Source organism: Candoia aspera, chromosome 5 (genome assembly GCF_035149785.1).
Source record: "Candoia aspera isolate rCanAsp1 chromosome 5, rCanAsp1.hap2, whole genome shotgun sequence".
Lineage (NCBI taxonomy): Eukaryota > Metazoa > Chordata > Lepidosauria > Squamata > Boidae > Candoia > Candoia aspera.
The window spans coordinates 62,217,638-62,245,571 of NC_086157.1; the positions used below are offsets into that span (position 1 = coordinate 62,217,638).

Here is a 27,934-nt window from a genome sequence, read left to right on the forward strand (position 1 = left end):
AGTCCAGAAAATTTTAGATGCTTTGGATTTCCATATTGTCCAATGCCCTTTATATCATACATCCCATTATGGCAAGGTGAGAAATCAGAAGCACATATTTCACAAAGGATAGAAGGGGTGGTGGTTTTGATTTGTTCATTTGTTTTGTTTGTGTTTTTTCAGGTGGGTGATATGGTTTTGAAAACCCTGGGCCCTCTGGGGATTTCCTGGGGACATGTGTGTAGTTCCCTAATGCTTTTGCTTGGATCTACCGCCCTCCCTCCCTCCCACTTTTTATTCACAAGCACAAGACGGTGTACATACTGCTCCTTCCTTTTATTTTTCCCCAGCTGAGAGACTGTGACTGGCCCAAAGCTTTCTAGCACCAGCCCTACAAGTGAGGCACTGTCTAGAAAAAAGCACTGCAGAGATTCCTGGAATGCTCTTTACTGTATTATGGAGGATAACAGAATCTTGAAAGCTGTGCAAGTTTCTCTCTGTTCCATCTTATCCTAAACAAAATCAAGGCATAGTTCTTTTGAGTTTTTTCCCCGTACTCCTTTTCTCAGAGCTGAGTAATCTTTTCACACAGTGCCTCCTTAGCAGCTTGCTCATCCCTTCCCTTTTCTCAAAATTAGTTAGACATTCTTTCAGAAGTGAGCTTCTGTGGTTCAGGGTGGACCAGAACCTGGATCTCTCCACTCCTAGTCACCACCCTAACCCCTACACTACAGTGGCTAGCGGGATAATAAGAATCTGAAAATAAAGTATAGTTTTTGATAAGCAACAGCTTTTGAGCACTTAGTTTCTGATAATAAAATATTTCTTTGGGTAAGCAAGCACTTAAGCATTTAAACAGTATTTGAAAATAAAATCTTATTCTGGATAAGAGAGGTCCTTGATTGGAGCACTGAAACACTTTTTGAAAATAACATGCTCTGCTTTGAATAAGCCAGTCATTGAGACAAGAGGCCTCCTATCAAATGTGGAACAAGAGCAGTGCTCCAAGACAGCTCAGAAGCTCCTATTTCAGCAAGGCACATGCCAGGCTCATGCAGGCCAAGTCTCTCTGCCGTTGGATCGCCAGCACCCCTTCTTTTCCCCTGCTATCACTTGCTGTAAATTAAACAAAAACAAAACAAACAGGACTTCCTGGGGTGAGTTTTTAAGGATGAAGACTCCTCCAAAACAAAGGCTGCCCCAACCACAGTTAGCAGGTATGGAAGTGTGCTTGACATGATTTGAAATGATACAAAAATATTATTTGTGATATTGTGGCTAAGATGCTATTAGGATGCCCTGATACCACATTTATTTTACTTGTTACAACTATTTATATCCCACCTTTCAGAACGTTCTTCCCAATGCAGTTTATGAACAATATAAATCATTACAACTAGAAACATAATATGATCCCTCTCACAGCATAGTTTATGATCCCAGATATGGCAGGAAGGAATATATTCAGCTTTTATTTCCATGATTATAGGTATCTATGGGGGGAAGACAGGTGGGGGAAGGGGACAAGTGACAAAACACACATGGAAATGTCACAACACCAATCCTGTGACTTACCTACTTGAACTTTGTGCCCTTCCTAAATGCTCATTTAAATGTTCTTTCCATCCTCACTTCTCCTACAGCATTTATTTGTTGGTTTGTTTATCCGACTTTAGACGCCACTTAAATCATAGACTCTGGGCACTTACATTCCTAAAAATATAAACAAACAGTTCCCACATAAAACAACAAACTAAGAACACCACACTGGATGAAATGGAATGAAGAGCAGCCACCAACCCTAACCACCTAAACTCCAAAAGTCCAGCCAAAGCGGACTGAAGAGAAACAAGTTGTTTCTATAACAATCTCATAAATCAGGCATTCCTCCCTTCCTGGCTCACAAGGTAGACATTCAACATAATAAACCGCTGGCAGAGAGCTTACGGAGAGCATCTCCACACTGTCTATCAATAGAATAACCAATTTTTCTCACTTTCCAGGGAGTACTGAAAGCTACGGCTAGGGGGCTCAGATCATTTTCCTGATCTATGCAAACTACCACTTGCAGCATTCTTTGGAAAAAATCTTGAAGGTAACTGGGCACAAAACTGTATTTTAAAGTACAAAGATAAAATGTATTGATTTCTCTGATCAAGGATGACCAGCAGACTCTGTGAGGGGCAGAATCTTCTGATATCCTATTTCTTCTCCAGCTTTCAATTTCAGGAAAGTTGAATTTAATTCTTAAGACAAAACCTTTCTTTTCTAACCCTGGTCTTTGCCACCTCCTTGCTTCTGGAAAAAAAAATCTTCTTGTTCCTCTTCCTCTGATTTTATCTGACCATAATTATCTATTACAATATTATGTTTAAATTAGTAAATCATCAGAGACAACTTGTAGAGCTGCAGTGCCCCACACCCAGATCTACCACACTTGCAGACTGTGAAGCCGGAGTAATCTCCAGCAGTTTTGAAGGGGAACACATCTGGGCAAAGTGTTCCCCACATATAGAATATTTCAATTCCCAATACCTGGTGATGATATTTTTCTTCCATTATTCTTTGTACAGAACAGCTCAGAATGACACTCTCCCCACAAAGTACTTATTTCGGCACTAAATTTGACATAATGTATAAGGTAATTACAAGGTAAATTTGGCATAAGGTAATTATCATTACTGTTCTTGTTATGGGGCATGGTGAGCCCCCCCCCCATTAATCACATATTATAATCAGTGGCTTGCAGCTGTGATCAATTCGCTATCTGCTGTGCCAGTGGCATGGTACCCATGGGCAGGAAAATGCCATATCAAATCAGTGAATGCCACTTCATTGGAGGAGACTCTTGGTTTCTTCCTTCTCCCAGCTCCTGGGATTGTGGCAGTAGCATGATTAAATTAGAAAGCCAAATGCAGAATTACTGCTATACCAGCTAAGAGCATCTGTACGTTAAAAGAAATGGAGCTTGGATTGCACAGTCACGTTTTGTATCTTGACATTTTTAGGCCTCTGTGACCCTGATACCAGCATTAGACGTTTGAAAAGCAATGCAAGTTTGTCACAGTGGTTGGGAATAGTAACAATTCAATTTATTTTTGTGATGGGGGAGAAAATGGCATGTGTATATAAGAGGAGGCAGGATGAAGCACTGAGTTGCTAATAGGTGCTTCATTGGGCACAAAGCCACTAAAGCCTTGTCATTGGTCTTGTCTGATCAAGGAAATGGTGAAACAAACAAGAGATCTGAAGACGATACAATTTCTTAAAGTGTTCTATACCATGTGTCAGACAACTTTGTAAAGGCCCTCTGGCTCCTGGATTTTATGATTCCAGGCACAGTTATGTTCATTTGCTGATGAGTTACTCCTGTGTCATTTTGTTTGTTTTGTCTGGAAAACCTTTCCTGGTTCATGAAAATAAGTAAATAAACCCACTAAAAGTATGCTTCATTATAAGAACTAGGAAGTTTATCAGGAATTTCACAACAATTTGGCTAAGGTCACTCCAACAGTATCTTCCTGGAAGCACAGAGACACCATACTGCTCAACACATTTTTAATTTAGTTTGTTGCAGCTACTATTTCAGATGACAGATACCTATGGATTCTACGGTATGTAAATCAGTGGGCTGTGCTGATTTTGTTGATTGTCTTTCTCTTGACAGACACACATACTGCCTCACACATACATATACACAGAGGAAGTACTGAAAAAAATGATTTATCTTATAAGGAAAGATGGCAACTTGTGGATTTTTGAAGCTTAGAAAGAATGCAGGAATAGAGAGGCATGATAAAAATATAATAATGTGGGGGTGGGAAAGATGGACAGTTTTTTCTCAGTTGAAGCTAAATGAGGAAGATGCAGGACTGAGAAAAATAATCCACTTATTTACACAATGCATAAGTAAACTATGCAATGTGTTGCCATCAGATTTGATCCCTACCAACTTAGGAAGCTTTAAAAGGTGACTAGATAAATTTCTGAAGGCTGTGGTTACAATGGCCACTAGTCTTAATGAGTGCATAATGTCTCCCAAATCACAGACAGAATCATGGAATACCAGCTGCTGAGAATGATGGAAGTAGAGTATTATCCTCAAGCCCTGCTTGTAGGCTTTTTAAGTGCAGGAAGATGCTGGTCTATTAGGGAAGGTAGACTGCTAACCTAGATGGGTGTTTGATCTGATCCAGCAGAGCTCTTCTTATGTACTTGTATTCACTCAGAACCCTGATCTTGTCCCCACCCCTTCATCCTTCTAATCACAGATCCTATTTTGATTTGGTCTCACCCAAATTCCACTCTTTTCCTCCTCCCAAATTATTTAAACACTCTTACCACAAGCTTCCATGAGGGTCTTCTTTCTCCTGCTCACTTTGTCCTCCCTCACCAGTCTCCATCTTACTCCACCTGTTTCCTCTTTCTTCCCTCACATACACAATTTGTAACAAGTTATCACTGCTCACAACCGCATTGGAAAAGAAGGGCAAGTAATGTTGTCAATTGAAGATTCTTCTGGTTGTATGTTCCATAATGTACAGGTCTATTCCTGCAATGTCTCATTGTGGTTACAAAACAAAGATAAACTGCACATGCCTGCTGTTGTAATTCTATGACTCTTACTATTCAGCAACCCTCATGCATGAAGTGGAAAGCTCAGTCCTTCAACACATGGAACCCAGGGTCTATTTAACTATTAATGGGTGCCAGATTCCAGATGGCTCAGTCACAAGCTTAATGCAAAGTAAACACTGCCATTAAAGTATAATAACACCAAAGAAGGAAGATGAGTTGCTAGCAATAGCAGAACTGAATCATCCAGGATGTTCCCACAGTTCCTTATGGCCAATGATAAGTCATGTTTGGACCTCACAAAAGGGATCCAAAATAATCCACAGAAGGAAATGCCTTGCTTTCCACATTCAAAAGTAAGATTTGACAAAGTGTCAGGAGAGCAGATGATATAAAGCAAGTACGGAGGCCAGACAAGAAGATGTGTTTGAGAGTGGGTGAGATGTTTGAATAGAAAAGGAAAGATCCCAGCTGGAGCTGCAATGTCCATTGAGCTTTCTGCCTCACTATTATGATCTCTTCCCAAGGCATCTGTACCTTGCTGTAAGTCTAATGTATTTACCTTATTTCCATATGTTCCTTATTTGTTAGTAGATACGTTATAACAATTAGGATTTTTTTTTCTTGGCCATTCTGACTATAAAATTGTATCAGTTTTATCACAGTGCATGGATCTCTGGATCTACATGTGGCATAAACTGATACTTGGCCTAAGAATTTTGGTGATGTTGGATGAGAAGCATATAATTCTGGTCAGGATCAGACAGTGTATCTGAAAAATGGGGATGTGAGAAATAAACATGTCCTAACTTATTATGAGGAAATGGTTTCTCTGTATTAAAAAAAAATGAGAGAGAATCTGTGGGTACCAAGCACAAGGAACAAAGCAGCTCTTTCCAAGACATTTCTATGTTGAGTGTTGGTATTTTAGAAATTAACATTTTTGCTTATAAATCTAGCTTCTGATGTCACAGAACACAGGAAGACAAATCATTATCATGAATCTATGTTGGTTTCTAGACACAAGAAGCAGTTTGAAGTAATCTAATGGTTTCCAGCTGGCAGCACCAATTTGATAAGAAGTTAAGTCCTCTTTATTTATTACATTTATATACTTTTTTTCTTTATGGACTCAAGGCAGCATACATTAGGGTCTTCCTTAATTTTCTCCCCACAACATTTGTGCGAAGTAGGTTGGACTAAGGGATAGTGCTTTTGTCGGTTGGAAAAGGTGCTACCAGTCTCTTTCTACTGTTTGGCCTAGTTACGCAGCTGCTCCATAGTCCAGTAAGGGTTTCAACATGATCCAAGTGCAGCTCAATTCCTACATCATGCTGGCACATTCCTTTCATTATAGTTGCTACTGTAGTAATACTGCATCTCATACGCAACTCCTTGAGAAGAAAACGGTAGAAGAAAAATAATTGGTGGATATTTGGTGTGGGGTTTTGTTGGGAAGTAGTCAGGCATGAGTCTGAATACTGTTTTGTTTTCTTTGTTTTTGCAGCTCAGATGACATTATAAAATGAACGTCAACCCCACAGAAGTAAAGTCTGTTCTGAATAGTTTGCTATCTATCTATATGCAAGACAGGGAAAGGAAACTTAATGATACAAACCCATCTCTTGTGCAGCAGGAAGAAATTTCGGCTTCTCTATACATCCTGATTATTATTGGGTTTTTTGGCTTTCTCCTTTTCTCTATGATGCTCAGCAATATTGTTCTCAGGCAGCGGGAAAACTACATGGACCATCTCTTTCAAAATAAATTTCCAAGAAACAGGAGGACGACTTCCTGCAACAGTATAATGGTTAATGTTGGAATGGGTATTGCAGCAGAAGCTAACATAGGTCAGTGCCAAAAGACTGATAGTTGCCCAGTGGCAGATGCTCCAAGCATGGAATCGGTGCAGAAAAACATATGAAAGTGCAGTGTCATGACCTATTTTTAACTGTGGATGATTTTGTTGCCAGCTAAAGCATCAGATATGATTGCACAAACTAGGGCCAGTTCCTGGCAAGCCTCATTTGGAGCAATCTTCCTATCCAGTGCAAGAAAAGACTTGCTTATTCCTAAGCAGTATTATAGTTTTCCTATTCTAAGCCCCATGAAGTTTCCACTGATCGTTTGGTAATCTAGTTCAAACTTGTATGAATCTTTTATATTCATGTTCACATACACTTTTGTGATGTGTCCCACATGGAATACGTAAGCCATCTTCCTTCTTGTTTCTTAATTGTGTGTTTGTGAAGACCTTTGTTCTTGTAGCTGTGTCTGTTGTGGAGACCTCTTCACAACCTAAGAGAAATACAAAAGGGCTGAAAGAGTCAAATAAAGCAAAAGTTCACATTAGCTAGAGGGCTACTCTTCTGCCCTGGCTTATTATTGGTCCATTATCCATGGGTAGAAAATGCAAAGCAGAGAGGGGTATAGGTGGAGCCCAGGGCTGCAAGCCCCCCTGAAAGTCAGAAGTCTCCAAAAATTGTCACGTTTAATGTGACAAAAAAAGAAACACTATTAAAATCCATGGCTAGACAATAGGCAGGTTAACAATATTGAAGTTTAATTATGATTAAATGGAAATGAAATGAAATCAAGTGTAGCTTCTAACTCACCTCTCAAAGGCTAAGTGTGACCTTTGTCCAGGAAAAGTGCATTCCTGGCATTATGTAATGAATCCATGGCATGTGTTAAGTTTACTAGACATTATCAAACCAAGGGTGGATTGAGAAGCTCATCATTCTTTGTCATAGTTTCACAATTCTTGTAACACATTGTTTCATTCTAGTTACTGCTTGTACATCATAAAAAAGGGGGAGGAGAAAACTACTTTGAAGAGAAAGGGTTATAGTTAGGCATCATTCTTCCCATAAAGTAGATCAGCTTTCTTTAGACATGTTGGCTGGGGATAGTGGGAGTTGTAGACCAATATATCTGCTGGGCAGTAAGGTGGGAAAGAATGGCCTTTCCAGGCATTCTTCACTGGGAATGAAATGAAACTAGATTGAAATCTGCTGTTACCCTCACTACTTATTATTTTATTTACTAAATTCTTTAAACCTACAGCCAAAGCTCTATGAAGTTCAGCAGGCCTCTACCCTCCTAGCCTTCAAAAAAGGCTTAAGACCTGTCTTCCCCCAAGCACTGGGATAGGGTGAGGTGGACAAGAGGATTTAAGGATAGACTGCATGTGGAAGCTTAGCTTTGGTGCCAGGGTTTTTTTTTAATGTTCATGGTTTTAATAGATATGTGTATTATGTTGTTTTATTATTAATGTTGTTTTAATTGTTGGTTGGGAGGTGCCCTGAGTTTAATATAAGATGGGCGGCTATATAAATGTTTTAAATAAATAAATAAATGTAAAGGAATGTCTTTTCTAAAAAGCATGGTAATCAAATAGCTGTAGAAACAAACTAAATTTTATCTCAAAGATTTCCACTCAAAGCCTTTGAAAATAAATTACTTGATGCAATTCTACCTCCTGCTGAATCTATTATGTCAGTTTCTCCTATTTGGCTAGCATTCTACCTCATTAATGGCGTCACTAATGTCAGCAGTCATCTGGTTGTTAATATATTACTGAATGTTACGATCTTTCTGTCTGACAATTGCTCTTTAAAACAAACTTTTAAAACTAAACTGAATACATGGAAGGGACTGTGTCTACCATCATCATTGCTGACTTTCACTCACTGTTTTACTTATTTTCTACATAAAAAGAAGTGGCTTTCTGTGCACAGATACTACATGTACAAATTGGGGGGCCTGATGACATCATGAGAGAAAGCCCTTGCGATCCCATCTAAACCAAAGAACAGAAGCATCACTGACCAACTCACAGTTCAGGTAGTCCTCGCTTAACAATGGTAATTGGGACCGGCAACTCCATCGCTAAGTGACATGGTCGTAAAGTGTGATGTCACATGACCACACCAATTTACAACAGCAGTTGCAACAGTTTTGGTTGCTTTCATTAAGCAAATTCTGCATGGTCGTTAGGTGCAACATCACGTGATCGCCATTTGTGATCTCTTGCCAGCTTTCCCATTGACTTTGTTGGAATCTGCCAGTAAGATCGCAAATGGCAATCACATGACTGTGGGATGCCTTGGTTGGAATTGCAAGCTAGTTGCAAAAACCTGAATTGTGATTGCATGACTGTGGGGACACTGTGACAGCCGCAACTACGAGGACCGCTCATAAGTCTCCTCATTCAGTGCTGTTGTAACTTTGAATGGTTTCTGAACACATGGTCGCTAAATGACTACCTGTACTGCCCAAGGGCTGCCCAAATAAGGGAGCTGCAACATAGTAAGAAGCAGCCCCAACACTGCATTCTCAATCTGATGACCTCGACATTCCATCTCCTTAACAATGGACTTCCCCAGCTCTGCTGCCACTCTTGAAAGGGCCATTTTGCCTAACAATAGAAATAACTCCAGGTGCACAGACAAGGACCTGTCTAGCTTCCTTCAAACTGGCGAGCAAATCAGATCCCTAGGATTTCCCACCTTGTAGCCCTCAAACATCTTTGCTTTCTCATTTTTCAGGGTTCCTCATTCTTGTAAAGTGGGCACCAATGATCATTGCAATAAACACGGTTCTTTCTCCTCAGTGTTGTGTTCTGAACTTCTGAATTTTCCACAACAGTTAATACTCAGGCTGCTTTTGTGCTTCACAGATGTAGCCTATTAATCATTCTTCCATCTTGAAAATATTTTTCTTAGATGCTCACTTTTATGAGAAATTAAGACATGCCAAGGAGTAACTGCACTAACTAACTAACTGCACTTAGTTGAAAAGACTATTCTGAATTTAGGACCTCGCCCCAAAAGGAACAGTAGTGAGAAGAAAAATTAACAAAACTTCTGAGCATTTTATTTATGTATTTATGTATTTATATTTCAAATTTCCGTCACCGGCCATCTTTCCCGAAAAGGGGACTCTGCAACAGTTGCATTGCTCAGCAACAGCTGACCTTCAGGCAAATCTTCAGATATATTCCTACAGGGGTGTTTGCAGTCGTTTGCACCACCAACCCACTCCTTTGTTTCCAACTTCTATTCTTATCAGCAAATGCTAAGATTCTGCCTCACCCCATGCCCCTTGCCCACCAATTCAGAGGTAATTGATTGGGGTACAATTTTGGCTTCCTGTCAGGTAAGCAATGTTGTTTTTTCCAAATAACTTTCTTTTCAGACGCACTTCATTTTTCCCATTATTTTTCCAACCTTGCTCTTCTTGACCTCTCAGCAGCTTTCGATACCATCGAAAAAGTATGGTATCCTCTTGGGTCAGCTTAGGAGTTGGGGGTGGGCGGCATGGTTCTGCGCTGGTTCACCTCCTTCCTCCAGGGCCTGTCCCAATCGGTGGTGATAGTGAGACATCCGACCCTCAATCCCTCCTTTGTGTGGTGCTGCAGGGTTCGGTTCTCTCTCCTCTCCTATTCAACATCTACATAAAACCACTGGATGAGATCATCCATCACCACAGGATGAGGTATTATCAATATGCTGATGGTACTCAATTGTGTATCTCCATCCCGGGTGAGGTAAGTGATGCTGTGACTGCCCTCTCTCGTGCCTGGGGGCTGTAGGGCTCTGGATGGGGAACAACAGGCTTCAGCTGAACCCTGGTAGGACTGAGTGGCTGTGGGTTAAGGGTTCTGCCGTATCCGGGACTTTGTCATCTTTGGTTCTGGATGGGGTTGCACTTCCCCAGACAGACCCGGTGCATAATCTGGCGGTCCTCGTGGACTCACGGCTCCTGCTCAAAGAGCAGGTGGCAGCCGTGGCCAGAAGGGCCTTTGCACAGCTTCATGTTGTGCACCAGTTACGCCCTTTCCTGGATCGGGAGGCCCTTCGAACAGTCACTCATGTCCTTGTTACCTCCCATATAGACTATTGCAATGAGCTGTACATGGGACTACCCTTGAAGAGTATCTGGAAGCTTCAGCTGGTCCAGAATGCAGCTGCCTGGGCTATTTTTGGCGCCCCTAGAAGGGCGCATATAACACCTTTGCTACGCAAGCTGCATTGGATACCAGTCTGCTTCCGGGTCCAATTCAAGGTGTGGGTTATCACCTTTAAAGCCCTACATGGCATGGGACCAGGCTACCTGAGGTACCCCTCTTCCCTGCTACATCAGCCTGTCCCACCCGATCATGCAGAGAGGGCATGCTGCGGACCCCATCAGTAAGAGTATTCTGTCTGGCGGGGTCCAGGAGGCAGGCCTTGTCTGCAGTAGTACCCACCCTTTGGAACATCTTGCCCCCGGAGGCGAGGTTAGTCCCATTGTTCTTAACCTTCCGGAGGAATTTGAAGACCTTGCTCTGCCACCGGGCTTGGGGCAGGGAGGAGAATAGTCATACTTGGGGTTGGCTAGTGCCTTGAAGTGCCGCTCCTACGCAATGACTGAATGAGACTACAGCCATCTTGATTTTATTTATATTTAGTAGCTTTGTGAAATTGTTTTATAGTACATTTTATATTGGAATTTTATTATATATTTATTTTTTATTATTTTGTTGTAAACTGCCCTGAGTTCCTCCGGTGGGAAGAGATAGGCGGTGACAAATTTGATAAATAAAATAAATAAATAAATAAAATTTAGCCACAAGACATGTGAATGCATTATTCAGTTTTTGTTTAAGTATTATTGAATAATACAGGCAGTAAAATCCATTGTGAGATCATCACTATCCCTGGGCATCATTAGAACTTTCAGTGCAGTTCAATTTTGCCAAGAAATCCATAATGTATCGCATTGTAAATCCACTTTTAAAACACATCATCCACCGGAGTTCCCATGATGCTACATCAAGAAAACTATGTCTACAATATTTGAAAAGTTTAAGAACTCTGCACCTTAATGACTACAAGACTATATTTTTAGGTGAAACTGATCTTTCTGAAAGTCTCATAACAGGAGACAAGTTTCCTTCTGAAGATAATCTCAACTGGCCTGTATGGACAGTCGTACATGCTGGTAACAGCCAAGGATGGGTCCCATGGAGATACAGAGTATTTCTAAGGGATGACTTACCCTTAGGGCAGCAGGAAGACATGTTTCAGGAATTCTGTGACTTTCTCTCTATTACTTATGGGAAGTGTGCCATTGTGGTCAAAGAGAAAAAACGATCAAGGATGAAGACTGAAGCATCTAACCAGGAAGTGGACAGAACCGACCCTCAGGCCATTTCTCACCCCTATTTGTTGAACATCAAACGTTGCCCTGAAATTGCCAAGACTACAGGACATGAATTTCTCTCAGTGCCTTTTGATTACAACTACCTTCATCCCATGGATGCTGTCTGGTCATCCTTGAAATGGTTTATTATCAATAACAGAAAGGAATTTTCTCTAACATCCTTGGAGAGGACCTATTCATACCAATGCATCCTCCTCAGTGACTTGATTGGGAAAGGAATAGAGAAGACAAGCCCAAACAAATGGAAAGTGGCTGTTAACAAAGTGCGGAGATGGGAAAACTACTACTTGGATAAGTTTTCCTGACTCTCTACGGTCATTTGTCAAGTGATCTTTGGTTAAAAATAGGCTAATTTATATACTAAATGTGCACTTTCACTTTCTAGTCTATAATTCTGCGTCAATGGTGATAATAAAAAGAATATTTTTAAGGTGACTTTTAATGCTATGGTACTAATTGCATATGCCATTTAAGTAGATTGATCTAATTTTGTTGTGATGTGGACAAAAAGCTATCTGCAGATCTGTAGATACTTTGAGGATAGGGGAGAAAAAGAAAAATAAGGAAACTTGGAGAAATTAAGAAAAACAAGGACGTAATCAATATCCCAACTTCATGCAGATGTACACTACAACTGGATCATATTGATTCTCATATTGACTAAAGCAGGGTTTCTCAACCAGGGTTCCATGGAACCCTAGGGTCCCATGAGAAGTAACTAGGTGTTCCCTGGGAGATCATGATTTATTTAAAAAAATGTTTCAAATTTGGGCAACTTCACATTAAAGAGGCAAGTTTCATTCTTTATTTTTAGTTTAAGAACACTGTTAATGCATTTTTAAATTTAATTTTTATCTTTTTTTAAAATAAATAACTCAAGGCAGCGAACATACCTAGTACTCCTTCCTCCTCCTATTTTCCCCACAGCAACAACCCCATGAGGTGGGTCAGGCTGAGAGAGAATGACTGGCCCAAGGTCACCCAGCCAGCTTTCATGCCTAAGGAGGGACTAGAACTCACAGTCTCCTGGTTTCTAGCCTATTGCCTTAACCACTAGACCAAACTGACTCTGTATACTGTATATACAGGCCTAGACATGAAATGAATATAATAATTTTGTAACTTCTGGCCTGAATGTGCAGGGGTTCCCTGAGGTCTGAAAAATATTTCAAGGGTTCCTCCTGGGTCAAAAGGTTGGGAAAGGCTGGACTAAGGTGCTGGAACAAATTGTAAGAGAAAATACTGATGGGCTCCAATAGAGGTATTTCCTTCTGTTCTAGAATCTTTCCACATTTTTATCCATGCCAGCCTCAAAATAGGGAACAGTCAGGAGATAGCAGTAGTCACTCCAGTAAATAGGGGGGTGGGGGGGAGAAGTATGGTTAAATCTTTGTTTTTTACAATAACACTTATATGAAAACGTTTTCTCTCCTAAATCTAATTACCAATCAGAATTACTGGCCCTTGGCTGCATACTATTTTAAGCTGACTTATTTTGGTCAAATTTCACCCAAGTACAGAATCACCAAACTTGCAATGTTTTTTGAGGTGACCCAGAGATTTATAGATTTGACATTTTAGGTTCCTAAAATGACTATATTTTATTTTTGGAAGCAATACAATTCAGAAGAATAAAAATGAATGGAAGAGTCCAACCAATGCTGAATAAATAGAGGTACTCTTGTGCTTAAATTTGAAACCACTTTCGTGATGCTCAAGCAATAGTCAGCGAAGTGTAAAACTCTTTTGATTATACTCTAGCAATCCATACATTCAAAACAGCTTCCAAAGATGTCTTGTGGCTACATCCCTGAAAAAATGAGTTAAATATGAACACTGTGGTAGAGACTCAGCTTCCAAATAGGACACATGCAGCAGGATATTGGCCATATTCAGAGGATATCTCCATAGTTTAAAAAATAAGGTAAGGCAAAAGATAGATCTAAATTTTGAGATACGTTATACAAGGAAGTTGAATTACAATCAATCCAAATTCCCCCTTGAGTTCTCTGTGCTCTACCGGTCACTCTCACCTCCACTTGTTGGTTCTCCTTTTCTTCTTTTTTCAGACTTTTTACCCCATTTCTCCCTTGGAGTTCTGCTTATACTAAGTTTGGCAGTATTACCAGACAAGGTTTTCTCTCTCCCAGCCACTGACACATTGGGAAATGCTAGCTAAGCCTGCCAAATGGTTGACCGGCAACAATAGCTTGGAAAGACTCCCACATGCTTTATTGTACATCTATTTATCCAAGGATTTTAAAAAATACATTCTTCAAATCCATCTTGAGATGGGGAGGACACAAGAGCTTCCTGAGACTTCTGCTGTAGCACCAACAGGGAAAGAAGACCTTTTGAATTCAGAAACAGTCATTTCCAAGCATATACAGTACTCCATTGTCAGCCTATCATATTTTTCTGTATTTAGGGTGACTTTCATCATGTTGTACCATAGCAAATCATCATATTTCCACAGGATGGCAGTATATGATATTAATATGCCACACACACTTGTGTTACAGTGCAACAGTGCCTCTCATTCTTAATTCATGTTAAGTGAAAAACAGGAATTGGCAACATGGGATCTTCCAAATGTTGTTCAGGTCCATTTCTCAAAAGTCCTGGCCAGGATGGTTGATGAGAGTTGCCTCCAACAACATCTGGAAGCTGGTTCATGGACTGCTTTTCCAGCTTGTTAACTAAAACAAAATAAATTGGATAGCAGAGATCAGTTTTCTCAGGAGCAAGCAAAATATGTCTCCTAGTGTACAAAAAGAAAAACAAAATCTTTTAAAAGCCATGTGGGAATAGAAATGGAGATAGAAGGAGGAGTCTAAGTAAAATTCTTATCAGACTCTCATGCCTCTGTATGAAAGCTTGTGTCCCAATTGGTGTACCTTGCCTGGAAACAGCAGAATTATGAAACGAATATTCAGCATTTTCCTATTTTCACTGGCATAAATTGTACCTGTTGAAATGACCATTGTACAAGTTTAAAGTAGAGGGGAGTTTTATAACTAATCTGTCTCTAAGAATAAAACAAATGATCATACATGATAATTTAAGCGGCTTCTTACTTCAAACATGACAGAATAAAACCCAGCCTAATAAGCCTTACACAGTAACAGTAAGGTTACTATTTCATTTGTATAAAAAGAAAAGGCATGTTACCGTGGGGCAAGGGAGGAAATTTTTAAAAATTCTGGTAAGGCAATACATACGTTCCCATGTTAATGATAGGCCTGTATCACTTGGAAATTGGAAAATAAGAGATGAACTAGGCAATTAAAATTTATTTGCAGTTAGTAGGGCAATGCAAAGAACCAAACACTTTTAAAAATATGTATTAATTTACAGCCCCTATTAAGCATTTTAAAGTTCTATATTCATGTTTAACCAAGTCCCATGGAAAGCAACAAAAGAGCTTAACAAGTCTTTCTTCAGCTCACTAAGGTTGTAGCACAAGGCTGTAATATTTACTGAGAAACAAGTCCTATTATATTCAGTAGAACTGTCTGCCATGCAAGAGTGCAAAGGACTACAGCCTTAAACATGAGGTATATTTTGCCCAAAGGTATGAGTGCAGTCGGCTACAGGCCCACTCAAAAGTCTGACTGAGTTCAGTGGGAATCCCAGCATTGCAGATTTTAAGACTTTATAGCATAACTTTTTTCCTCCACACATAGTTTCTACATCTTGGAAAAGCAGGACAGGGTGGACAGAGATGATGCTTTTTAAAATCAAATGTGAAATTCTAAGACTGCACCTTTGGGCTTCCCCCCCCCCCTCTCCAGAGCAGATACTGGGGAATGAAATGTTGGGGACAGCAGCCATAGAACATACCTATTCTGCTAGCACTATCTATTCTACTTGGAGACAGACAGCAGTAGGTAAAATACCTGGTTCTTTTTTCCTTCCAGTTCAAAATTTATTTCTCTTTAAAACCAATAGCACAGTTAGGACAAACTTTAATCTAATTTAATTATTTCCAGTAGGATATATTCATGAGCAATATTGACCAGATTGGGCTGCAAAGGAAATAAGAGCTTTCTTCTTTCATGGGAGAAAAATATATTATCTATTTAACTGGGAGATACCCTTATTACTTAAAAATGGAACACAACATGCAGAATTCCAAATAAGACCAGTGTTACAAAGGAAGATTTTACTGAATAAGTAACCAACATGCTCTTACTATCTGTAACAACAACAAGATTAAAATGCACTGTTGTTCAAGTAAACATTGATCTTAGGGAATTCATTTCTCCAGCACAGCTCTCCATTTCAGTGCAATCTTCAACTCTTCCCACAAAGGAATCCAAGTCAGCTACCACATGCCTGAAAATCTGCACACAAAATAGAATGGTTCTATTTGCAGCAGCTAGTTAAGTCTCCATCTTCTCATGCAGAAAGCAACATGTGAGTTGAGAAGTAAAGTTCTGCTTTGATGTCATGAGCTCCTAAGGGACACTGCAATCCCTTACATCATAACTCCTAATGCTATTGTGCCTTAGGTATATCTGACTGCTCGGCTGCAACTTCCTAGCTCAAATCTCAGCCTACCCTACTCTCTGCACAAGAAATTTAGGAGTGGAAAGTAAGATGGGGACCTAGCGTTTCATTCTTCCTTTTTCTTCTTGCTATTTCCTCCATGCTAGTTTTTCCACAACCTGAGATCTTTAATCCTGTTTGCAGAAGACAGTGCCAAAGTCTTATAATGTAAGTCAAAGGGCACTGTCATCCTGCCTGATAGATTATGTTGAAGTACACAATCTTTATTCATTTGAAAGCACATTATGTTGGAGGCTGCATGCAAAAGAGGGGGGTTGGAATGTGGGTGGCAATCCATTCTCCTTCTTGATAATTAATTGATTGATTGATTATTTTTCACAAAGAAAATTGGCAAGAAAGAAACAGACCATTTTTATCAAAAGTCTGAACTGATTGCTGGGTTTCCAAAATTAGGTTAAGGTCCACCTGGAAGTAAAGGGAGAGCCATATATGGCTTTAGGTAGCAAGCTTCTCAGCCCTAGATTGAATCCTCATGAGGTCTTACTCCAAGTGCGATTCTGTCTGAGGTATGGAGTGTGGTTCCAAAGGACAGGATCATATCTTCAGTGGCTGCAAAATATGGAATTTGCTGTCCAAGAGATTCAGTTTGCTCCCATTCTCCTTTCTCTCAGAAGATGTCTCAAAATTCTGCATGCTATTACTCAACTTTTATGCAAATTATTTTTCTTAAGTTCAATTTGCAAATGTAATTTGTGTATAGGTTTCAGGATTTGTTTGTTGTTGTTGTTTTAGATTTTCTGATGCAATGTTTTAGCACAGTATTATTTATTTTGAAATGTTTAAAATAAAATAGTTCCAGAAGCCTAATTAGTTGAATTTCTAAAAGGTACCAGAAGGGGGCACTCGAGCCAGTTTGCAAATGCACATGTCACTTGAGGTTCAGAACACTATATAACATTTCACAATTTCATTGTTTTCCCAGGAAAACAAAATTTGTTTTTTGTTCTGAAACTCACCTATGTAAATCTCCTATTCATACAAGTTCTGAATGCATCAACTAACATGTTTCAAACAATAAAATATACCAGTCAAAAGCAATATAATAAAAGAAGCCTTACTAAGTTCTCAGATAATAAATGAGTGTTCCCAATTGTCAAGCAGAGCACTATACACACTTTTTTGCACATATCTAAGGGTAAACAGTTGGAGAAAGTTGATCTACTCTGTTAGGCTGACGTCTGTGAATATATGCCTCTGTGCATGTAAATGTGTGTGTTAAGTGCATGTGGAAGCAAGGTAAATATTGCCGATATAATAAAAGGCATTAGTTCCAGTTCTTCAGATTGCCTTGAAGTTGGAAAGCCAATTCTTTCATTCAAAAGAGTTGGAGCTCTTCCTGCCTTCATTACAAGGTTGCCCCAAAGAGGCCCAGCAAAACAAGCAGTGCAGCTCATCTATCTATCTATCTATCTATCTATCTATCTATCTATCTATCTATCTATCTATCTATCTATCTATCTAATCTCGCCACCACCCATCTCCCCGGAGAGAGGGACTGTGGGCGGCTTACAATGAAGCTATATATATCCAAATAAAATGCCTGGGTCAGGATGTGCCTAACTCAAATATATTCTTCTGCTGCTCCAGTTCCAACTTATTTTATAAACTAAGCTAAATATTTTAGTTGACAGTGTTCTTATTTTATAAACTAAGCTAAACATTTAGTTGACAGTGAACCTCTAGATGAAGGTCTTGGCACAAGCCTTCTACTCTGAGACACAACTGAGCAGGAAGGCTGGAAGATCATGACCTGAAGGAGGAGACATATGTTTTTTTTTCCCTTTCTTGGAAAGACTTTTGTCTTTAATCAGGCAAAGTCAGAGAAATGGAAGGTGGCAGTGGGAAGACAGCTGACAGGGCTTTTTTCTCATATTAACATTCCCATATGGAAGTATTTCTACACAAGAAAATAAGAACAACTATCTCACTGTACAGATTATTTATGGGGTGATGGTTGTGCTTAAAGTGAGTGGGAGAATAGGAATTTGAAAGTGCTCCTTCTACTATGACAGTTGGGGCTTTCAAATACCTATCAAACATATAAAATCTAAATTAATGTTCCAAAGACTTCCTCACCAAGCATCAAACTCACCAAGATGCTATTTCTTTTCCAAACATTACCAATTCTAATTAATGAAAAAATATTTAAAGTATGGCAAAAAGATATCTCAAATTTCATTTGGCAAGGAAAAAGACCAAGAATTAAATTTAAATTATTACAAGATGCTAAAGAAAGAGGAGGGTTGGGGTTACCAGATCTTAAATTGTATTTTGAAGCTTGTTGCTTTCTGTGAATAAGAGAATGGTTAACGTTAGAAAATCCAAAACTTTTACAATTAGAGGGACATGAATTTAGATTTGGGTGGCATGCATATATTTGGTATGAAAAAGTAAAAATGAACAAAGAATTTAGAAATCATACTATTAGAAAAGTATTATTGAGGGTTTGGGATAAATATAAAAGTAGATTATTACCAAATATACCAATGTGGATATCGCCACAAGAAGCTTTGCAAGGACGGAAAGTTTAGATGGTAAGATAAAATGGTTAAGATATAAAGATATAATAAAATATGAACAAGATACACCTATGCTAAAAACAAAAGAAGAAATAGAAGAAGGACACTGGTGTCATTGGTTCACATACATGCAGTTAAATGAACGATTTAAATTAGATTAAAAATATATAAATTTAAAAAAAGAAAAAACAGATTGAAAAACAGTTATATATAAATAATGAGCATATGATTACAAAAAGGTATAAGATGTTATTACAATTAAGTCAAGAAGATGAACAAGTCAAAGAGTGTATGATTAATTGGGCAAGAAATTTTGGATTTATATTTTATTAGAGAACTGGGAAAAAATGTGGACAAAGGGATTAAAATTTACTTTGTGTTATAATTTAAAGGAAAACTTTTATAAAATGATGTACAGGTGGTACCTAACCCCACAAAAATTAGCAAAAATGTATAAAAACGTTTCTAATGTATGTTGGAAATGTTCACAAAAGGAAGGAAATTTTACCATTTATGGTAGACCTGTAAAAAAGCAGAAAAATTCTGGGCACAAATACTTGAGATGATTCAGAAAATTCTCAAGATAGAAATTGTAAAAAAACCAGAATTAGTTTTCTTAGGTATAATGGAAGAGGATTTAGAGAGAAAATATGGTAATTTATTATTATATATGATCACAGCAGCTAGGACTATGTATGCGCAAAGTTGGAAAAAGGAAAACATACCAACAATAGGGAGTGGGTGATGAAAATATTGGAGTTAACACAGATGGCAAAATTAACAATTTTAAAAAAAGAAAAAAATATTACGAGATTTAAAGAAATATGGCAACCGATATTAGATTACCTGTATACAATCAAAAAAAGTGAAGAGATGATAATGGGATTTATATATTAAAGAAGTAAATAAATAGAAATAATAGTAACTTGAGGGAAAATAATGGTAAGAGAGTTACAAAGATAACTATTTGTATATCTATAGCTACGAAAGTCAGAAACCATGTTTTAGTATGTTGTTATTGTCTTACTTGTTTATATGTGTATACGTGGTGTTAGGTGTATTCTAGAATGTTATGTATGTCGACAATGTTTTATGATTTTGTATTGTATTTTAACAAATAAAAAGTTTACTCTGGAAAAAAAAACTCACCAAGCATGATACTATTCAGAGGAATGTGAGTTATGGCAACACTCACACCCTGAAAGGAAAGCTGGATTCAACAATGAAACACTGATCGTTTAATTATAGTTTACTGTATATGCCATAATAGCCTGTTCCAACATCATACTACATTGTAAACACCAACCTCTTTCTAGTCACTGTTTTACTAGATTGTATGTTTTTAATCCCAATGATGTATTGGGGAGCTGTATGCCACTCAGTTGACAGATTAAAGCACCTTCAGCCCTGGAAGCAAGGCGCTGCAGGTTAAACCGCTGAGCTGCCAATCGGAAGGTCGGCGGTTCAAAACCGCGCGGCGGGGTGAGCTCCCATTGCTCGTCAGCTCCTGCTCACCTAGCAGTTCGAAAACATGCATATGTGAGTAGATCAATAGGTACCGCTTCAGCGGGAAGGTAACGGCGTTCCGTGTCGTCATGCTGGCCACATGACCCGGAAGTGTCTATGACAACGCCGGCTCTAAGGCTTAGAAACGGAGATGAGCACCGCCCCCTAGAGTCGGACACGACTGGACTTTACGTCGAGGGAAACCTATGTTTTTAATCCCAATGATGTATTGGGGAGCTGTATGCCACTCAGTTGACAGATTAAAGCACCTTCAGCCCTGGAAGCAAATAAAGAAAATAAAGCATGGCTTAACCAACCACTGTGCTAAACCCAGACCCAATTATGGCTTAGCATAATGCACAAACTCAGTCAATGTGCATGTGTATATATTTATATATTGAGGCCATGGGACTGTCTATGGAGATCACCAACGTAAATCATCCAGGTTTTTAGAGCTTGCAAAGGGGCTCTTCCTATGCACGAGTGTAACATTGTAGAATTCCTTCATGCAAGGGATGATGATGATGATGATGATGATGATGATGATACAGGATCTTCTACCAGCCTGAAAGTAGAATGGAGTACATCACTTCACAACTCCCTTCCTGCATTGTTTCAATCAATGGGAAGTTCCTCTTAACTCCACTGTTATAAAACATCATTAATTCCAGTTAAACTATACCTTTAGATTCTTCAGTTTTCTTTTTTCTCCATTTCTCTTTTTTGCTTTTCCATTTGTTCTTTTTTCAGCTTCTCTTCCAGTCTTTTCCTCTGATACACTTTTACTCCAGCAAATGCTAAGCAAAGAATTAATGTTTTAGCAGCTAAAATGAAGATTAGTAGTGGAAAATTTTCCAGTGCCTAAAACAGAAAAAAAAATCACTGAGATATTTCAATGTAATAATGTAAATAGCAGAATAACCACAATATGAGCATTTAATTGAGTATATAAGACTCAATCTACTTCCTTTCAACAGTTACAGTGATTCAGAAGGCCTTCATAATCCTTCATAAGGAATAGTTACAATTAACATCATACAAACTACACCTTATGAGGATGGTCTCAGCTAAATTACTGTAAAGTTACTTTGTAATTAATTCTCTAAGGATTCCTTTTTGAAATGGGAATGAGGGCCAATTTATGGTGGTATCCACAACACTCTTTTAACATTCCAAATAGGCTCACAGACCTAAAAAACTGACCATGGTTGGATAGCCCCACATAAAGGTTTTGCTGGCTTTAACATCATCTATTAAGGAAGAATGGAATGATTATGCAGTTCTTTGTTCAAAAGGCTACAATTCAAAAAGTGTGACGATTTTTCTGATCAGTAAAACACATGCATCAAACCCAAACCATGTGGACAGAATCTGTTCTGTAGCAGAATTAGGATAAGGTGACCCAACAGAAAGGCACATGGGTAAAGTACAAGAACACACAGCCTGAAGTGTGTAGTCATTGGCTGAGATAATGTCATGATCGCCGTTGCGATGTTTGTGACATCGCAACGGCTCGCATGACAATACAAGAATATGGGTCCCTGGCTGATAAGGCAAGGGCAATCGAGAAACACAAAAAGCAGTAATGGGTCTAAAGAAACAATGTAACGACCGAGGCCGGCAACCCAGGAAGCAACAATAAAAGGTAACTGACAAGAAATTGAATGACAACCAAACAGGAGAGGCGCGCCCGGGCTTTCGAAGAATTAGAAGCCTGATCGCCCGGCAATGGATCATCACTGCACAGGAAGGCGATCGAGGCGATGCCTGGGGCGCAGGGGGCTGGACGACCTCTCACCTGTCAAGGACGAACTGTTGGGACTCGTGAGGCGCACCTGGGGTGAGGGGGGGTGGAGCGCTGACCGGCGCGGGCTATTTAAATCCTGTTCCAACGCGCTCCCCTCACTCTCAGCTTTCTAAGGGCATGCATTCTGTTCCCAAATAAAGCCAGAAGCTAAAGTCTACTCTAGCGTCTGTGTTTTTATTGGGTCTCAGGCAGAGCCTGACAGATAAGCTCTTGCACAGCCAAGGAACAAGATAAAGAGTCCACAGGAAGAACCTCCCATGAAAAACAAAATACCATGACCTTTTTGCAAAACCATAAATCATACAGTAGAGAAATGCAGATTATAACTTTCCAGAACGTTGTTCTCTCTCAAAATAGGCATCCATGTATACAAAATATACATAATTGTTTCTTCCAGACTCACTAAGAAATCAAGAGACCAAAATTTAAGATACAAATTAAAAATTCCCTCACCTTCCAGTTCAGTAGCACCATCTTGATTCTATATCACTGTAGTCTTTCAGCTTAGGATGTTACAAAGAATGCCAGTCAAATATATAAGAAAACAATACTTTTTTGTAAAAGGCACCTGGGGAAGGAAGAGAAGTGATCTATTCAGAGAGCCTATTTGAACCACAGATAAATGGAAAATTGCTAGGGGCAGAATCATCTGCCAAAATAGCTCACTGACTTGTTTCAACAGATATGCATTAACACAATGTCAATATTAGTGACATAGGCTTAACACACATAAGAATTCACAGCACTCTTCTCCTCAGATACAGAACACTCAAAAAGGGAAATGTGTTTCTACTGAGTGACAGGAACAGTGACCAGTTGCAGTACAAACAGCCAGGACCTGACCAGCTGGTGACAGGTGTCACAGCTTCATAAGGAAGTGGCTATTCAGCAGCTATTCAGCTTAAGGGAAACAAACAAACAAACAAAAAACCTCACTGGCAACAATTAAGCTTCATTAGGTTTTTTAAAATACCGGCCATGTGATAAATGAACATACATAGGCTCTTAATCCATTTAAAGTTAACTGCATGTAAATCCTACTGAAAACAATAGGCTGTCAATTACAGCTAACTTATTTCCTTTGGCTTTAGAGGAGGGAATCACAACTAACTTCTGCTCAGTTTCTCCAACCCAGGATCCCCAAACACATCCCAATAATGCTTCTTAGACCTTGCATGTTCACTACAAGAAGTGACCCTCAATTTTAATGCTAAGTAAACAGATGCATTTCTAAACAAATGACTGAATACATTATCAAATAAAGCAGAAGGAAATGACGTCAGCTGTCTAAAAGGTGACACAGGAAGGCTGCCATAGTTTACAGGGAAGAAGTTGTAGACCTGAACAACTTCCAGACAAACTTGTCCTTTTATATGCAAAGTGGACATATTAGGGAGTAATTCTAACCTTCTTCAGCCTGAACCATGCATCTTCCACTATAGGTTTATTGGGTGGCAAAATATTCAAACACAGACCTCTCTAGGCATCGGCATCCATAGAAGCTTCCTGCCGTCATCTAAATGATGAAAAGGGCTGGGGCTTGCATTATGACAGCCCAATGCTGCTTCTGTCATTCTGACATCCCCTATCCCCCCAGGACACCACAGCCTCTAGGTGCATATTGAAATGGTATAGAATCCCAGGGCACCTACTACTTATTTCTCTCTGAAAACATACATCTGCCTTTAGATGAATTGAACCAGAAGATTCTAATGGCCATAAGGCAGTTGCAAAAATCTAAAAAGCTGCACTTCAGCTACAACCACTAACTTGGCCAGAGGACAAACTATTCCTCCTCCAAATTTGGCGCATTACTTGCCAACCTGCCCACAAAGTGCTTGGAAGTCAGGAATTGGGCTTTAGCTTACCCACCCAATCCTTCGCCAATAGCAATCTGTCTTAGTAGTTAAGCTGAATTTGATTGGCTCTGGCAATAGACAAGAGAGCAGCAGTAACAGGTCCATGCCTGGGGAATCAGTGTGGTATGGAATACAATAGAAAATAAAAACAAAAACAACAGCAACTGAAAATTGAGCACTAATAGCAACATTTTCACTATTAAATTTGAGAATTTGTCCTGTTGTATTCCAGGCTCCATACCTGCCCCCACTTTCTGAAACCAAGAAACAGCTTGACTCTGATTTCTTCATTCTAGAGCAAAAACTCTGAAATGGCCATAGCAGTAAGCAAACACATTTTTTTCTACATTGCTCAGTATTATTCTAAACAATCCTGATTTGTTTATCCTATTTTATACAGAAATATTCTATTTGAATCAAAGGCCCTTCTGAAAAAAAAATTATCTGAGAATTTATACCCACCCATCTATACTTGAAGTAAATTAAGGATTTCAAGGGAAGCTAATTCTAAATGTATGATGTGTGTGTGTGTGTGCATGTATCACTGCAAGTTTATTCCAAAAACATTAATTTATATTTATTTCAAATGACCTTTCTGTCAACTTCCAGGACTTTCTCTCTCCCAGTTCAAACTGTTTCTCTGCTTTCCCCTTTATTTATCTGTCTCTGCCAAAGTCCTATGTGGAAAGCCATCTATTTTAAAAAGTGCACCTGATAAATAAGGTTGTCTAGTGATACGATAACAGAAGTATGATTTAATCATAATATTAAAGGCTTTTCAAAGTTATGTTTTTGAAACCTTTGGAATTGTGCAGACATACCAAGTTTCATATTTATCTTTTTCCCCCAAAGTCAGATAAAGTGTTGATATGAGTTAATTATACTTGATCAGTTTGTTTTCTTATAGCCACAAAGTTTCTCCTAACATAAGTTTGATACTGAGACCTAATGTTATGCCAGGACTTTATATTATTTATTTACTTAGATGATTTATATGGCTGCCCACCTCACAAATAGTGGCTCTGAGTGACCCTAGGTAAAGGTAAAGGTTTCTCTCGACGTAAAGTCCAGTCGTGTCTGACTCTAGGGGGCGGTGCTCATCTCCGTTTCTAAGCCTTGGAGCCGGCGTTGTCCGTAAGGACCCGTCCGTGGTCATGTGGCCGGCATGACGACACGGAACGCCGTTACCTTCCTGCCGAAGCGGTACCTATTAATCTACTCACATTTGCATGCTTTCGAACTGCTAGGTGAGCAGGAGCTGGAACTAGCAACGGGAGCTCACCCCGCCGCGCGGATTCGAACCGCCGACCTTCCGATCGGCAAGCTCAGCAGCGCAGCGGTTTAACCCGCAGCACCACCACGTCCCCTGAGTGACCCTACATATAGTTAAAAACAGAAAAACCAAGAAAACTAATAGCAAAGCACACAAACCACCACAATATGGCATGAACAAGGCCAAGCCACAACATATTTCAATGTAAAGTCATTTCAGGATGAGTTCATCTAATGTACTGGCCCACAGCCACAAGAGGGAGGCAGGAACCAGGTTTTCAAGATCTTATGAAAGACTAACAGGATCAGGACCATCCAAATTAGTCCACAAAGTCCTGTTAAAAATAACAACCTGAATAGCATCAGGTAAATAGCATTATTAGTGATTGATATTTATCTATAAACTAAGGCTATACAATGCTTCAAATTTGATTCTCAAAAGATGTTTCAGAGCATGTCGGACACAAACATAGCATCTACCTACAACTCTTTAAAGCAGCCACTTGTTTTCTGAGTTCATGTAGGAGCTACAGAGAGCAGGCTGCTGTTTTAAACAGTTGCAGACAGTTACTATATCTTTTTAAAAAGTATCCCTTTCTATGTAAGACTTTCAGCTGAGACTTACAAACCAAAATGAAAACACAGAAACACTTCAGGATGGAAGAAAGGAAGTCCTGAAAATACATTGGGAGGGATATGTACATTTTAATTTAGTTTTAATTAAATAAAATCAAATTTAGTTTTTCTCTTGGCTCCATCAGTTTTTAGAGTATAACTTTGGAATGGTACTCAAAGGCTGGGTGCAGCCCACATTCAAAAACTGTTGGTCAGCTCTGTGTTATATACTACAGTATGGATGAGACAAATCATCTGATGCTGAACTTCCCAAAATGTGAAGACCTTTGTCAAAAGTAGAACATCACTGGGGCCTGGAATGTAAGCCATCATAATAGCAAATCTCCCATGAGATTCTAGTAGAAAAACTGGCACAATGTGGGTTAAATTATGTTACCATTATATGGGATCAGAGTTGACTGAACAATTGTACCCAATGAGTGTACATTAATGGATCCATGTCAAACTGTATGTAAACATAAAGTGGCATATCGCAAGGGAGGGGTCCTGTACTGTTTGACATATTCCTAAATGACTTGGATGAAGGCTTAAAAAAGATTATGATCAAAACTGCAGATCACATAAAAATAGGGCAATAATAAACACCTTATTGGCCAGTACCAAGATTCAGGAGGATCTTGACAATCTTGAGCAATGGCCATAAACTAGGAAGTTGGGTGTCACCTTGGACATACTGCTGCTATAGTGAATTTCTACTTTGTTCAGGGAGCTAGACTAGCTAATCGCTAGGGTCCTTCAAAACCTTTCAAGTCAATGATTCTATGAAGTAATATTGGCATTTGTAACACAAGTTGTGGATACTTTTATAGGAGTTCAGGCCAGGAATGATATCATGTTTTAATATTCTATGCCCAATTGTGTAGCCCTTAGTTGCTTTAGCTCTGTTGCCTTTTAATCCCTGGTTTCCCCTTTTGATTGTTTTTAAAGAGCTGATTTGGTTTAACACTACATGCAAACTTCCATACAAGGATCTAACATGCTAAACTGGTCTGATGGTTTAATTCAGCTATATATATTTTTCCCCCCATAGTTTGATATTCTAAAATGTGTTCCAAATCTCAATCCTGTTTTTATTTGCATGACATGTTCATCCACAGCTCATTTTCCTGGATTTGCAAGACATCCAGAACCATAAACTAATTATGTGGCTGAATTTGTTAGATGTGATCAGTTACTTTATGGTTCTGTGTGACTTACAAATTAGATACTGTGTATGTTCACACTAAAATAAACCCCACTATAATTTACTCATTGGTTATAAGGCATAGAACTGTAAATTTAGACGGCAAGGATTTTAACCCAGGTTAATCAGGAATACAAATGCAAAGCTTTCACTGTAAAATTGACATTTATTTCATAGGAATTCCATTGAGTAAATAGAGTTTCAGTTCTAGCGCATTTTCAGCACAATCTTCTATATTCAGAAGTCTATTTTATTGATTCCACTGAGCTTTACTCCCAAGAAATTGTAAACATCTGCACTCTTTCTTGAGATAAGCGCTATTTATTTCCGGAGAAAAACCACATTGCCTGGCCCGGCCTGCAATATACTCCACTATCTACAACGATGATTCGGAAAACGGTTAAACCTATGCAAATGGGAAACACAAATAATTTCTCTAATGTTTGCCTAGTCTGCATTTTGCAGTTGAATGCCCCGCATGCTGGTCCAAACGATGTCCCTCCGTGTCCAGCTAAGCTTAACTCCAAATACAGAGTTACTGCTACGAAATACTGAACGGCAGACCAAGGAGGAATTTACAAAGCATTGCTCTTGATGCAATATAAAGAATAAAATCCGGAACATAAGGTCCACAGCACTGTCACTTTTCATCATATGCTTTTTGTTTAAACCAGGCTTCCTGGCAAATAATCCTAAAAGCGTTGTGTAATTTGTTACGTAAAAGCTACAGTACCTTATAACGGGAAGCCATTAAACACAGGAAACTACCACAGCCTACGACTCCCAGAAACCTCGCTGCTACAGCGCCCAATACGTC

The 27,934-nt window shown here is 39.1% G+C and overlaps 2 protein-coding genes across 6 annotated transcripts; one reads left to right on the forward strand and one right to left on the reverse strand.

Annotated features, from left to right (window-relative positions):
• Positions 1–31: 31 nt before the first annotated feature.
• SMIM11 (small integral membrane protein 11) lies at positions 32–27,934 on the reverse strand. Of its 5 annotated transcripts, XR_010068079.1 has the most exons (6): positions 27,851–27,934; positions 22,621–22,735; positions 21,043–21,221; positions 6,173–6,348; positions 1,555–1,692; positions 32–1,095 (listed from the first exon to the last, which is right to left on the reverse strand). XR_010068079.1 is itself a non-coding variant. In XM_063305387.1 (4 exons), exons 2-3 carry the CDS (start codon positions 22,639–22,641, stop codon positions 21,054–21,056), a joined length of 189 nt encoding a protein of 62 aa, XP_063161457.1. In that variant the 5' UTR covers positions 22,642–22,735; positions 27,851–27,934; the 3' UTR covers positions 13,094–14,462; positions 21,043–21,053. The 5 variants fall into 5 exon arrangements, 2 of the variants coding, with proteins under 2 accessions (XP_063161457.1, XP_063161456.1); XR_010068077.1 differs by lacking the exon at positions 32–1,095 and having other exon boundaries at positions 1,436–1,692; XR_010068078.1 differs by lacking the exons at positions 32–1,095; positions 1,555–1,692 and adding an exon at positions 5,662–5,948.
• On the forward strand, positions 11,310–12,068 carry C5H21orf140 (chromosome 5 C21orf140 homolog). The gene has a single exon (XM_063304415.1). The coding sequence runs from the start codon at positions 11,310–11,312 to the stop codon at positions 12,066–12,068; it is 759 nt and encodes a 252-aa protein (XP_063160485.1).

Coding starts and splice junctions, on each gene's coding strand:
- C5H21orf140 (XM_063304415.1), top strand. CDS start 11,310: ATGTATCGCATTGTAAATCCACTTTTAAAACACATCATCCACCGGAGT.
- SMIM11 (XM_063305387.1), bottom strand. CDS start 22,641: ATGGTGCTACTGAACTGGAAG. Junction 21,222..22,620: donor TGGTGCTACTGAACTGGAAG/GTGAGGGAATTT, acceptor TTTCTGTTTTAG/GCACTGGAAAATTTTCCACT.